The 14,269-nt window shown below is 45.1% G+C and overlaps 1 protein-coding gene across 2 annotated transcripts in view; it reads left to right on the top strand.

The window, feature by feature from the left end:
- The window catches only part of ebf1a (EBF transcription factor 1a), a 54,425-nt gene that overhangs the window by 16,287 nt on the left and 23,869 nt on the right, over positions 1–14,269 (top strand). For both annotated transcript variants that reach the window (XM_040120418.1, XM_040120417.1), the window contains exons 7-8: positions 13,284–13,365; positions 13,669–13,810. In XM_040120418.1, the coding sequence (XP_039976352.1) occupies positions 13,284–13,365; positions 13,669–13,810 (224 nt within the window). The remainder of the gene's footprint in view (positions 1–13,283; positions 13,366–13,668; positions 13,811–14,269) is intronic.

Genomic DNA, 14,269 nt, shown 5'->3' with positions numbered 1-14,269 from the left:
GCATACACAAATGTGCAAATGTATAACCCGCCTCGCATGTGTGTATGTGTGTATATGCATCTGTCCGACTGCTTTTGTATGTGTATGTATGTGAGTGAGTGTGTGTGCTTGCCAACTGAGTGACAGCTTAGTATTGATCTATGGGAGGCCCTTGTGTCATTAGACCCAGTATGGACCAGCAGGCACATGTGGAGGTCAGGGCACGGAGATTTTGTGTGTGTATATGTGTATGTGTGTGTGTCTGGGTGTGTGTGTGTGTGTGTGTGTGTGTGGAGGAGTGGGGGACCAAGTGTTCAGTAGTGACAGGCTCAAGCCTCTGAAAGAAAATCAATCGTGTCATAAGAGGAAGGTTTCCTCTGGCCTCCGTCTCATCTTTTCTCCTCTTTTCTCCCCTTTTCTCCTTTTTTCTTTTTATTCTTCTGAGCTGGGAGAAGATCCACAGACCCTCCATCTACAACTTCTTCCCTGCCTTTCTTTGGTTTTTAAGCATCTAGGCTTCTCTGCTAAACACACACACACACACACACACACACACACACACACACACACACACACACACACACACACACACACACACACACACACACACACACACACACAGATAGTGCGCATGGGTCAGGACGGGGGTTGCATGTGTGATGTGTGGATCAATCCGAGGGGTTATCCTGGCAAAAAGGAGCCATTAGTGACATAACTGATCCTGGATCAGCCCTCATTAACTAAAAGGGCACAGGGGCTGTTTGTCCAGATAAAAGCAATGACCCTAAACCAGGGCCAATTAACTCAGAGGGTAGAGACTAGTTGAATTGATGGCATGCGTTGTTTTGTTTAATGGAAGTTTGATTCGGAAAGAAACTGATTAGACTTTGTTTAATTGTGAATTTAGGCTGTCCTTCAGTTATTTATTATTTAGCAAGAGCACACACACACACACACACACACACACACACACACACCTGGCAAGCATCCACCTGTTCTCCTCTCTCGCCTGAGGGGACTAGTATGGTAGATAACAGTTTGAGTGGGCCTGCTGCAAAACACTAATCAGACCTAACACTGCCTAATTAGCACAGAGTCCGCTGATTGGCTTACAGCAATAATTAACACAGGTGAGAATAATTAGCTCCCCATAGACCTGTTTGTGCTTGTGTGTGTGTGTGTGTGTGTGTGCATGTGTGTATGTGTGTGTTTGGAGGATGTTATTATGCAGTCTCGGTCCCCAGTGAGACTGAGGAGGCAGAGAGAAGAATCAAACTCATTACTGAAACCAGGCCAACCTGTGTTAGGTGCTCTGCTTTCCCACACCCAGAGAATTAGCCACAGAGATCCACCTCCCATCTCTCCCTCTCTCTCTGTTCATGTGTGTGTGTGTGCTTACCTTCCCGCTTTTCTTTCTCTCTCTCTCTCTCTCTCTCTCTCTCTCCAACCCTCTCCCCTCAGCACGCCTTGCTGATGACTGAAGGTGCGTTTGAGGAATCTCACCGCTAGGTGAACCTTCTAAGATGAAACACAGACACAGGGCATATTTCTATCATATTCTGTCTCTCTGGTGGTCTGCTTCTCTCTTTTATCCCCTGCACAGCCTTATTTCAGTCTCTCTTCAGAATAGTAAGGACTAAATAGGGGGAAAAAATGTTGGCGAGCACTGTCTTCCTCTCCATATAAAAAGCTTCAGCATATAGCCTCTCCCTCCCCATAAAATTGTATATCGTACAGTCCATGAACTACTACTTACTGCCTGGCTTAAGATACTAAATCATGCTCAGCCAACGCCTCATGTTGCCTCCTCAAGAGAGAGAAAGACTGAGAAGGGGAGACAAAGAAAGGGAAAGAAAAGGGGGACAGTGTTTTGCTGAAAGACTGGCCGGCATTCATCAGTCTGGAAGCAGCATGGTGTCCTCCATCTCACTCTCCCTGGTTATTTTTACCAAAGTGGTGCCTCTTTGATCAAGCCAACATCACAGAAAAGAAGACGGGTACGCAGACATTGAGAGGGGGTTAATATTGGAACACAATTGACGGCTTGTCACTTTTAGCTCCGAGGCACCAACATCACCGAGTAGTTAGTTAGGTTCCGGAGAGGGGGATAGAGGGGGGTAACACACACATACACACCTCACACCTCCAAGAGCTCTTTTTGTGCTAAATAAATAACAAGCCACGATGTAAATTGGTTCTTTCCTGGAGTGTAAGGCTGCTTCTGGGATATATTTTCATGTCAGGACATTTTAGAGTGGTTTAGGAGTGCAGGATGTACGGATAATGAATTAACCCCCCCAAACTGTGCACAAACACACAGTTTTGCTCTCATACATGCACAACGGGAGCAGAGTCGAATATTAACCTGTTCACAGGTGCACCCCAGCATTAATGCGAGGCACATTCAAGACTGACTCCTGCACCCAACTCACTCTCAATGCAATTGTTCTCCACACACGAGGTTCCAGGGAGGTACCAGGGGCAACATCAGCCTATAACCATACACCAGTACAGACACAGTGGGAGAGGAAAGCTTAAGGTTGGCTGTCTGATCTCCGGTCTCGCGCTGACAAGCCTCCCATGTTCGTTAGATTTTTTTTTTGTTGTGTTGGGTCCTGGTAAACACTTGCCTCTCAAAACAGGCAGCTAGTACATCTGTCACACAGAGGCTGTCAACAAAACGCTCACCCGCACTTTGCTCCGCATCAGTTCGAGCTGTGCGGCACACAGACACATACCTAGAGATGCATGTATGAGCAAAATGGATGTACTCGAAAGGCAGCTAAATGCATACAAGAGCTGTTAAAGCAGTGTCTATGTGAGGCATTTGCATAGTGTTCATAACACTTTCTGCCTGTCTCCTTCCCATACACACACACACACACACACACACACACACACACACACACACACACACACACACACACACACACACACACACACACACACACACACACACTGAAGAGCTGCACTTTTCCCCCTCAAATACTCTCAACGTGCCTTTTCCCACTAAAGAAACAAAATGAAAGAAGGTTGATTGAGGCAAAACAAGGAAGGTTGTTTTTTTCATATTTCCTGTTTCAATAATTAATATGCATGAGTTTTATGGCTGCTTAAGATGCGATCAATTATTCATTAACAGCATGTTAATTGCATCCACAGTCGTGAATATTTAACCAAAGACAAAATCAATGGGGTCGAATGAGCAGCAATATGGACATTTTATAAGCTTTGCCAGAAATTAGTTTAGGCTTTAATGAAAACGGTAGAGAACAGACTGAAAAGGGACAAATGTGAAGAAATAACAAACTTCGTGAGAGGAGGCTTATGTTTAGAAAGCAGACAATTTGAAAAAATGCAGCGTTTTTGACTGGTAAAAGTATAGTCCATGACTCTTAGCCTTTTCTTCTGCTTTGTCTCTTTATTCTCATCTCCTCCTTTTTTAAATGGAGAGGATGTAATCTCTTCATCTCTGCCCACTGTAGCCAGCCTTTTTCACTCTCAAAGACTCCAGACTCCTTTGTCCTGGATCTTTGTGTGCTTATGTGCGCATGTGTGTCTGTGCAGCTCTTGTTTGTGCATGCGTACGTGCGTACGTGCGTGCGTGTGTGTGTGTGTCACAGCGGTGTCTGGACGGTGACATTTCTCTGCTTGGATAACCATCGCGCCCTCTGTCCCTCTGTCCTTCCAGCCATGACGCAGGGTAATGTCACCTGTCAGTCTCAAACTCCTACTTACAACTGCTGTCCCCCTTAACTCCCCCACCCCACACCCACATGGAACACCACCACCAGTCCACCACCCTCTCACCCCGACCCTAAACTGCTCCTCCCCTGGACCTCACCTGGGAAACAAAGCCCTCACCATCTCCCCCTTCCCACTCCTTTTGTCTTCCTCTCCAGTAGCTCATGTGACTCCATATCCTCCTGCTCTTTCACTGCCTTATATCCAAATGGCAAACCCATCCCTTCCTCGCCCTTACATTCACCCCCCGGACACCAGAATATGGAATGGGAAGACAGCACATATATTGAATGGGAAAGTCAGGGGTGGGAGGTTGACTTTTTGCCTGGACCCTGGTGCGCTCTGCGCCTGTTTTCAATTACTCTCCCGACACAGGCAGGGTGGAGGTTTATGCGTTATATGGGAATGTAATTGACTATAACTGCTCTCTAAACATTAACCAGGTGTACTAGCTGAGTGTGTGAGATTAGGCCCCAGGTCTTGCCTGTTATGGTGTGTGTGGACCGTCTATGCGGTTGTGTTGTTGTTGATGTATTTATACCCTGCTCCTGTGAAGTGCTGCCCATTAGCACCACATTTAAATCTGCCATTTTTCCAGTGTGTTTCTGTGCACTTGTGTTTATGTGTGTGCATACTACAACTCCTTGTCCCTTTGTATAAGTTACATCTTGCATCTGCCTGTGTGTGTATATAAGAATGAGAGGGAAAGCAAAAAAAGAGGCAGGATACAGATCCAGCCCGCTTCAAGGGGGGCCTGACTTTACAAGGACAAAGTCAAAATGGGCCCATTCACAAGGCTGACACACTGTGATTTGTATGTATAGTGCTGTGCAGCCTGCGGGGCACTAGCCCAGGGGCTATCACAGACACCCAGACCAGTGCACGAGCAGGGGGAGGTGGTGGAGGCAAATGTGTGTGTGTGTGTGTGTGTGTGTGTGTGTGGTGGAAAGAGAGGCATCAACAGGCTGTCAATCAAGCCCTGGCCACAGCCTGTCACTCCTCCATAGAGCTCGTCCGGGGGAGAATGGGGGTCCCTGGGACCCTGAGAGGAGAAAGGAGGAGTGGGTGCAGGAGGGGAGGTGGAGGAAGCAGGGAGGAGGTGACTGTCTGTCTGTCTCACTGACTCCAGCTTGATTTGATATTTGATACCGAGCATGTGGCATTTGAATGCAAATCTATTTTGATTGTCCCACCGTCTGATAGGGTTAAGAGGAATCTATAGGGGATAGTCATGTATTCATTGTGTATCAGAGGGCTGGATGGAGATACACTCACACATACAAAATAAGAGGGAGAATTATTCAGAATGATTATATTACTCACCATTTCACTTGCATCAGGCTCTTTTTTCTTTCACAGCAATATAAAGCTATTGAATTAGAATAAATATAAAAGATAATGGGTCAGAGGTTACATAAATGTTTTGTGATCCTTGTCGCCTCGTAGTTAAAATACTTTCCTTTAGGGGCAAAAATTGAAACTGCATGTATACATCCTGTACATTGCTGTGTGTATGTTTGAAAATATGAGCTCATGCAGGATAATTATTTTCCCTGTGTGCCTGTGGAAGATTGTGTTTAAAAGCAAGCATGTCAAGTAGGTAGACAGACGGACAGATAGACAGACAGATAAAGCGGGTTTTACTGCAGTATGGAAATGTGAGGCTCAGTTCCCTCCCAATTAGAGCAGTGACTTCTGAAATGCCATAATACCCATTAATTAGCAAGCTGCTATTTTCTCAGTGATTTGGCTAATTAGTCTGCGAGGCTCTACACTATCTGGACCATTATTATTGGGTTGAAGCCATGCAAACACACTCACATACACACATTCGTGTTCGAGCTGGCGCACGAACACCAGCATACTCACGTTTATATACATAACGTACAGGGGGAAGAGATACACACGCAGCACACACTTTCCCACAGTTGAGTGACTCTGATTTAAGTGACACCATTTTACGATTCGATAGCAGCATAGCACAGCATGAGAGAGTTAATAGTGAAGACGGGGATGTTGATGAGCAGTTGCACACCAGCCTCCCTGTACTTTAACTACATGCTCCTCATAACATGTTATTGTATACAGAGAAAAAAAACAAAAAAAAACAGCTGCACTGCCCCATCCTCCTGTGCAAAACAACAGAGAAGCGTTTCAGCCCCCTGTAATGACTTGGCATGTGTGTGTGCGGCGCTCTCTCTGCCTCGACAGTCCATCAGTGTCTCCCACCGGACAGACAGGCCACTGACACAGCACCAGGAGGCTGGGAAACCCTTTCAATCACTCCCTCACTTCCTCACTTTTCCCTTTCTGTCAGGTGGCAGAAAGGCGTGATTGATCTGTTGTTTCTCCACGGCAGTAAGGGAGTGGGAAGAAGTTGTGTTGGGTTTGAAAAAAAAAAAAAAAAAGGTCTGGCATGTGTGACAACCACTTTCATAAGTTTATTAATCATCTTCATCAATAATGCAGCCCCGGCCCGGCTGTTGGTCGTCATGCAGCTTGTGTGAGTGTTTGCATGCATGCATGCGACTGTGTGCTCACACTCCTTGCAGCCCGATGAACTTCATAAGTGTCCCATCACCACTTTAATCAAATTACTTATGAACCAAAATTGACAGTTTTCATTAATTATAAAGGATTATTCTAATTGCGATTCAAATTTATTCATTTAGAACAGACGGCATTCAGTAATGTTTCAGGAAATTTGCATATTAAATGGAGAGGGTAGGCGATTAGCTATGCTAATATATGCATGATTCCTTATTTTGTGATTGGTGGGCCATATGTAGCAGGCTGGGGGTGTGCAGGTGAGGAATCTAGAAGGAGCTGTAATATGTTTGATAAACAAGGAGGGATGCAAGGCCAAAACACACACGTGCAAACGTACATGCACGCACACACATGGTTACATATACACTGTAGGAAGCCATACGGCTCAGTTCAGCATCAGTCTCCCTCTCTCTTTCCCCCGTCACAGACATACACACTCTCTGTCTCACATTTTCTCGGTCTCTCCCACTCTCTGCTTCCACATTCCTCCCTCAAGACCAATTGGAGGGAACACGTTTTTACCCGAGAACAAACGCAGCACACTAATTAAGTTTCTGATTTCTGATCCTGCTGCATTCAGAAACGTAACCTTGAGCCAGTGTACAGTCACAGTCATAGTTATGATTTAATACGGTGCTTAAATGGAACAAAAAGAAAGAACTTTTGCAAGTGGCACATTCATCCCCACAATGTATGGGGCTGGTCTCGGGTTGACACAATGCTCTATATCAAGCTATATATAGTTGGTGAATTATGCATTAAGTTTAACATATGCTTAAATCAACACTCTTCAAAATGAATACATCAGTCTTCAACTAAGGTAGAGAGGAGGACAGTTCGGGTAGATGACTGCGCAGGGAGGCTCACAGGCGGGCATAAGTGCGCGGTCACATACCCACACACACACACACACACACACACACACACACACACACACACACACACACACGGTCACACACATCCCTCAGCTGTGTGGCGGCGTCTACCCAGACTGATGACAGGGCCATTATTCACTGGTCAGTCCCACGAGGGCAGGGTTTGGGCTGGACAGGGTAGCAGAGCGTCCCAGCGTGGCAGTTCAGCGCTGAGGTGAGAGGGACCAGGACCCTTCATTATTCCCATGGTTTGAGGGCCTGGAGACTTTCTCCCTCTCTCTTTCTCTCTCTCCCTCGCTCTGTTTGTCTCTGTCTCCATCAGATTAATGGGCTAGGCCCAACAGAGGAAGTGTTTCAATCAGCACTGCCTGCCAAGCTTGTCCATCACCCAGACAGCCTCTTATTCATCATGGCTTTGATATACACACACACACACACACACACACACACACACACACACACACATACACACACGCATGCACAGATGTTTATTTGGTTGCCTTTTTTCCCCAGTGCTCCGGCGTAAAGCCAGGCCACAGGTACCGATGTTATCAGGCTACAAGTTGTTGAAACCAGCACTCCTTTCTCCAACACTGTTTCCCAAGCAGCAGAGATCTCATTGCCTGTCTTTCAATGCTCCCTGCACATTTTCTCAGTTGAATTTTGAATGATCCTTTTCGGATGAAATGGATGAAACACAATTGGTTAAGTGTCTCTGGGACTTCTGTCCCCAAGCTGAGACTGGAGCTCCGGCTCCAGGGGAAGCACGGAGCGATCTATCCCAAGTGGGGCCTCTCCCTGTGCGGCGATGGCACAGCGAGGATTCCCCCTGACCCACCGTCTCCCTACTCCAGGGTCCATTTGTTCTGAGAAATATTTAACGACGGGGCGAATCCAGCTGACATGACATGCACACACATCGAGCAGATACAGATGAGGGGGAGGATGGGAGGATGCACGGATCGAGCTGGAAATGAATTTTTCAGCGCAGTGAGATGTTCTATTTGAATAAATCATGACACTTAAGATAGACATGATGGCAATATAGAAGTGCTCGCCGCTACTTTGAGAAGTAGCACTCCGGAGGAATGGAGCAAAGTGTGTGTGTGTGTGTGTGTCATGGTCTCTGTCTATTTGTCATCTTTCCCTGTGTTTCTTTGTGTTTAATATCTGTTTTTGCACGTTATCTTTATATTTTGTCTTTTTTAGTCAATGTATCTATCTATATATGTATCTATCTATCTTGTATTAGTATGGCCTGGTGTCGGAGGTCCAGGGCCAGACCCAGAGACAGAGCTGGTTCTGGATTATTAATGTCCCCCCCTGTGGAGCCAGCTCCCCTCCCCCACTCAGTGCCCCTCTACACCCCTGGGGTCAGCCTGCATGGCTCCTGGTGCAAGGCCCCCCTCATAAATCTCCCTAAATTAGTTTGTGTATGTGTGCGTGTGGGTGCGTGTGTGTGTGTCTGTGTGTGTGTGTGTTCTTCCACACTTAAACATATACTGCAGGCAGGGAGACAGGTCACCATGAAAACAAGCCAGTCAGGCTCTTGGTTGAAGTGTCAGTGATGCATGGCGGAAAAAGCAAAAGAAAGAGTTGCAGAGAAAAGAAAGAAAATGAGAAATGAAAAACAAGGGGAGGAAAAGAAAATACACAAAACAGGAGTTGAGGTAGATATTCGATTCTCTGAGGGAGCCAGACTTCACTTTCAGTTTAGTCTCCTATTTATCACTGCTTTTTTTCTGTTGTAACATTATATTTGCTTACAAATATTTACACTTAATTTGAACTTGCCTCTGACTTCATTAGTATCGATTTCCTGAACATATCTTAATGCTTAATTGCTAAAGTGCAAGATCCTCCATCCCTCTACCTGCCTAGATTAGTTCAACATGTCCCACGGTGGTAACAGGCATGGGGAAGTGCTGTTGTGTCACTTAGTTAACCCCTGAGACAAATGGCTCCCCTCTGGAGCACAGTGAATTACACACCTCATGAAGCATATTAGGAGCCAGACACAGCGCTTTTCTTCTAGAGATGATCTGTACGGCAGAAATGGATGGAGGGAGAGGGAGAGGGGGAGTTTGAGTTATGGCGTCACCCAAAGCCATTTTTACAGCACTTCGGCATCAGAACAAAACAGAGAGAGAGCCGAGAGAGGAGGGGCAAAGAATAAAGAAATGAGGCACAAAGATGTGTAGCACAACGTGTAACAAAGGGCTGAAAAAATGCAACTGAGGAAGATAAAACCACACAGTTCTAAAGTTATCCCTTTTGAATTTGACAAGGAAAACAACTCTTTTCCTCATTTGTGGCTAATGTAAGAAAATTATTAGAAAATATAACAGAATTGTCCCTCGGAGGCTTCCTTGCTGTTAGCTAATCGCTTAGACAATCTTTATCACTACAGTAATAATATTTAGATGCTACAGGGATTACTTAAAAGTTGTGTTATAATTGCTTTCCTTGTTTTGTTTTTTATGGGCAGAGGGTGATTTTCTGTTTAATTGCTCCAAAGTGACAAATAATGCCGGTTACGATATGATGAAAGTGTGAGATCATTAAATTACAACGGCAACCAGCTGTATGTGTTTATTCGTTAGTTTTTGCTGTTTCAAATTTATGCCACGAGGCTTCAAGAGGCCAAGCAGTTATTTACACAAATTCACTTCCACAGCCATTCCTGGATTTAGGGGTAATTATGTGAGAGCAAAATGGTTTTATTTCATTTAATCCGGTCAGTGCAACAATTTGCACTGGTAATATTTGTAGCCGTGGAGAGCGCACAGTAAAACAGCTTGAAACCAGCGAGAGTCACAAATACTAAAAAGGTACAGGAGGCAAAACAAGAATCAATGCAGGAGACAATATTGTTTATAAACTGAAAATTGATGTTTTGAAATGAGATACAGCTTAATTTTTTCTATCATTATTTGTGTTTTGAAACATCATATGCAGGGAAATACTGAAGTAAGGAGTCTAAATGTCCCAAACACAAAAGATAAATGTTTGAGTAACCACAAAACTGCCAATCAGGTTTTCTGTGTTTTAGCTGTTTCTTTCACATTTAAATCATTAATTTAAATGACAAATTTCTGATTTCATTCAAAATTTTCTGCTCTGGATTTTAATTGAGGTGCAGTATAGGGCAGTGATTCCAAGCCAAGAATACCTGCCTACATGACAGGATTATGAAGTAGCTAATGTATATATATATATATATATATATATATACACACCGTGTATCAACATATTAGTGTTTAGGAGGTAAATAAGGAGAGAATTAGGGGAAAATCATGATTTACATCAAAATAGGATTGGTGGTGTGTTTAGTCATTTTTTTTTCACAATAGCCAGTAACCTAAAAGCTACAAAAGGCTGACTGCCCACTACACACCTCCCACCAGCCTTTAAGCCACATGTTGCCATTAAGGTTGCATGAAAACTAGTCGGCAAGTGAGCAGAAAAGTAGAAATAGTAAAAAGCATAAACGGTTTAAATATTTAGCTCAAGGTAAAGAATAAACAGAGGAAATAGCTCATTTGATAGGGATAAGATTAGACTAGCTTTTTTATTGATTAAAAAGTGAAGTAAACATGATAATGGAGAGCTGACCAGAGCAAATGAGAGAATTACAGGCTATTGTCAGCTTTCTGTCCATATTTACCAGTCAGCTGTCAATCAGATTATCCATAAATCCTTATGGTAATCTTTTTGCTATTGCATATCAACACGCACTGCTCTCTATCCACCCCGCCCCCGCCCCCCAGCGCCACCACCACCACACACTCACACTCTGTTGATCCATGTAAATGTGCGCAGCGATGATTCCAGTCCCCAGGCTCCCGGGGAGATGAGATAGAGCACAGAGGAATCAACATGCTGCAGTTTTGTAATGTTTCCGTGCGGCTGACTCCAGACACCTTAAGTCATGTAAATAATGAATCAGATGATCCATGCGCGCAGGAGATCGAGGGGACACGCTGACATATGGCACAGCGAATGAGGCATGCTGACTTTCTCTCTTCTTTTTTTCAGACTCAGTATCTCAGCACCTTCTCACTTTTCCCTTTCCTCCGTCCCCTCCTCCTTTCTCCTTTCCCAAACTCTAATATTTAACCTCCTGATTTAGTCACCTCTGACTCTGGTGACCCTAACGTTCCTACTTCCACTTATCCATCATCCATCCATCAGGAATACCTCAGAGGAGAAGGAGAAGGACAGCTGGGGAAAGAGCAGAGTCGATGAATTAAACAGGAGGTGCAGCTAGGAAGGTGGAGTGTGTTGGATGCATGGGATGCAGTCCACAGCCATCTGCGATGCTGCTCTCTGACCTCGAGGAGATAAGAAAGTTGGGAGACCCTCAGCCTGTGGGGTCCAACAGCCACTGTAAAAAAAAAGAAAAAAATGAAAAAACTCCATCTCTCTGTCACATGAATTATTGAGATATTGGCCTACAGCTTCTAAAATATACAGGAGGGTGGTCTGTCTCTCCTTTCGGATTTCACATACTCTACCTCATCCTTCTGTCCGTCTTTCTGTCACTTTCTCCTATCACTTTCTACCCCCTTCCCTCTCTCTCTCTCTCTCTCTCTCTCTCTCTCTCTCTTTCCCTCTCTTCCTTTCCCCCCCTTCTCACTCAGATTTAGCCTCTTGCGCCAGCAAGGTCGTAAATCAGAACACAAACAAAGCTGAAGAAAAAAGAAAGCACCAGAGAAGGACAGTTTGTTATTCAGATCATAAGAGGCTTTTTCTTCTTCAGTTGAAGAACTATGTCTACCACTAACCAGCTGTCATGCATTTAAAAGTTGTCAAGGATACATTCATGAGTTCTTGTGTTACATCAGATGCTTGTAATGTGCACAGCAGAAGGCTGGCCCTTGAAATGAGACAGAACTCTGGTCTGTCCATTTATCTTCTTTGCTCTCTTGTTTCTTTTTCTAGATGAAGCAATTGTCCAAGGCACGCTGCTGCTTACTGTGTTTCTCTTGACATGTTTGTGTGTGTGTGTGTGTGTGTGTGTGTGTGTGTGTGTGTGTGTGTGTGTGTGTGTGTGTGAGTGTGTAAGATGCATTTCCTCGTGCATGATTATATCTAAGGCAGTTGGCTCCAAACACGCTGCCCAGTGCAGAATCCTCGCCATAACAAATGAACAGAGGGGAGAAAATAAGACATATGAAAGAAAAGCTGAGCAAAGGAGTGATTCTCTCTCTGGCTGGTAGAGATCTGTATTGTAAGCAGTTTCAGCTGTCAGCACTTCTTTGAGCTACCTCAAAGAGAGGAGGAGCAGGAGGGGGGACCGGGAAATGTTGTAGTTTTATTTTCCCCCTTTTGAGGGTTCCTGTTTATTCGTACGCGCCGCTGTTTATTTTCGCGGTTCATTTGATTTTTTTTTTTTTCTTTTCAGAGAGACACACAATGCAGAGGGGAGCGTGGAGCAATGTACAATACTGTAGTTTCAGTTAAAGAAGAAGTTGTCAGGCTTCAAGCCTTGGGGTGGGGCTAGAGAATAAATTGTCAACCGTCCCCTTTCTGCTTTTAAGGCCCCCCACCCCCAGACAAACACACACACACTAACACACACACACACACACACACACACACACACACACACACACACACCCCCCTTTACTCCTCCTCCGACCCTCCCTCCCTCATTAAGTATTGATGTGGGTAGCCATACTTGCCATCTCAGCCTATTAATAATGCATGGCAGGTGCTGTTGATGTGGTCTCTCACACTGAGATTGAGAGAGGCAGGAATGGCAACACCGTGCTGCATAGTAGCTAAAGCACAACCTCTGTCACACGGCTCTGCAGTCGGCAGGGGGATGGGGGGGGGCATGTCTGCCCCGGTGAGTTTATGGCCAGCTGTGCCAGCAGCTCAGAGATTGGTATACAACGTAGCGTCTTACTAAATATCCCGCAGCTGCTTTTACTTAGAAAAATGCCTTTGTCATAAACAACTGATGGATGAGGGTGGGATGGTGTGTGAGTCTTGTCTGCCATGGCTGTTTTATTTGTTTTTTGTTGTTTTTTTTTTAAAGTGGCTCACACTCTACTTTCATTGACAGACAAATGCTCTTTCAATTGCTAAAATGTTTCTCTCTGCTTATCTCTCTTTTTGCATATGCAGGTTCTTCCTCAAGTTCTTTCTGAAGTGTAATCAGAACTGCCTGAAGAATGCAGGGAACCCTCGAGACATGAGGCGTTTTCAGGTGGGATGCCACTGTCTGCATGCATACCGTATGTAATGGGCCGAGCTCAGCGTTGTGTTGTAAAGTGGAAAATGCCCGCACTGGATGGGACTGCCTTTCAGCACTTTATTGCTGCTTGAATTGTGAAAGGGGGCACCTCGAGTGATGAACCCACAGAGAATCTGTTCATAATTTAGCACAGCATCATTCACACTACCACACATTGTAGTACGCTTCTATATCAATGTAAGGTTTATTGTTTTTGATAGTTCAGAATTGTCTGGCTCTCAGTTCCATGTTTCTGTCTGTCTTTCCCTTTCTCAGGTGGTTGTGTCGACTACGGTGAGCGTAGAAGGTCACGTCCTGGCCGTCTCTGACAACATGTTCGTGCACAACAACTCCAAACACGGGCGCAGGGCTCGAAGACTGGACCCCTCGGAAGGAACACCATCCTACCTGGAACACGGTATTATGAGCGAGAACAGAATACCCAGACTCTCTCTCTTAGTTTTCTTTGTCTTCCTCATTTTCTTTCTCTCTGTTCAGCTCCCCTCCCCTCACTTCCCCCCTGTCTGGCTCCGCACTCAACCCCTCTCTGTCTCCACTCAAACCTGCTCTCTTGCTTTCTTTCTTATCTCTCTCCTGCTTCCTCCCAGATTCTCACTTTCCGAGTTTCTAACTCGTGCTTAGAGAGGAGAGAGTGGTAGCTAGTGAGTCTCTTGTCTCTCCCTTGTGGCTTGCTCCCCCCAGGTCTCTGCCTCTGGGCTTTCTACTCTGCCTCGCATAAGCACTATGTGTCATATGAGGTCTTTTCTGCTTAAAGCCAACACTGGCTTTATTTCCTCGGAGACCTGCTTTTATCCTCCAGCCCTCCATCACTCCCCATCCCTGAGGTTTTCAAACACACCCATGCACACACACATAC

Source organism: Xiphias gladius, chromosome 23 (assembly GCF_016859285.1).
Source record: "Xiphias gladius isolate SHS-SW01 ecotype Sanya breed wild chromosome 23, ASM1685928v1, whole genome shotgun sequence".
In the NCBI taxonomy this organism is placed as follows: Eukaryota; Metazoa; Chordata; class Actinopteri; order Istiophoriformes; family Xiphiidae; genus Xiphias; species Xiphias gladius.
This window is presented reverse-complemented; position numbering and strand designations above follow the sequence as displayed.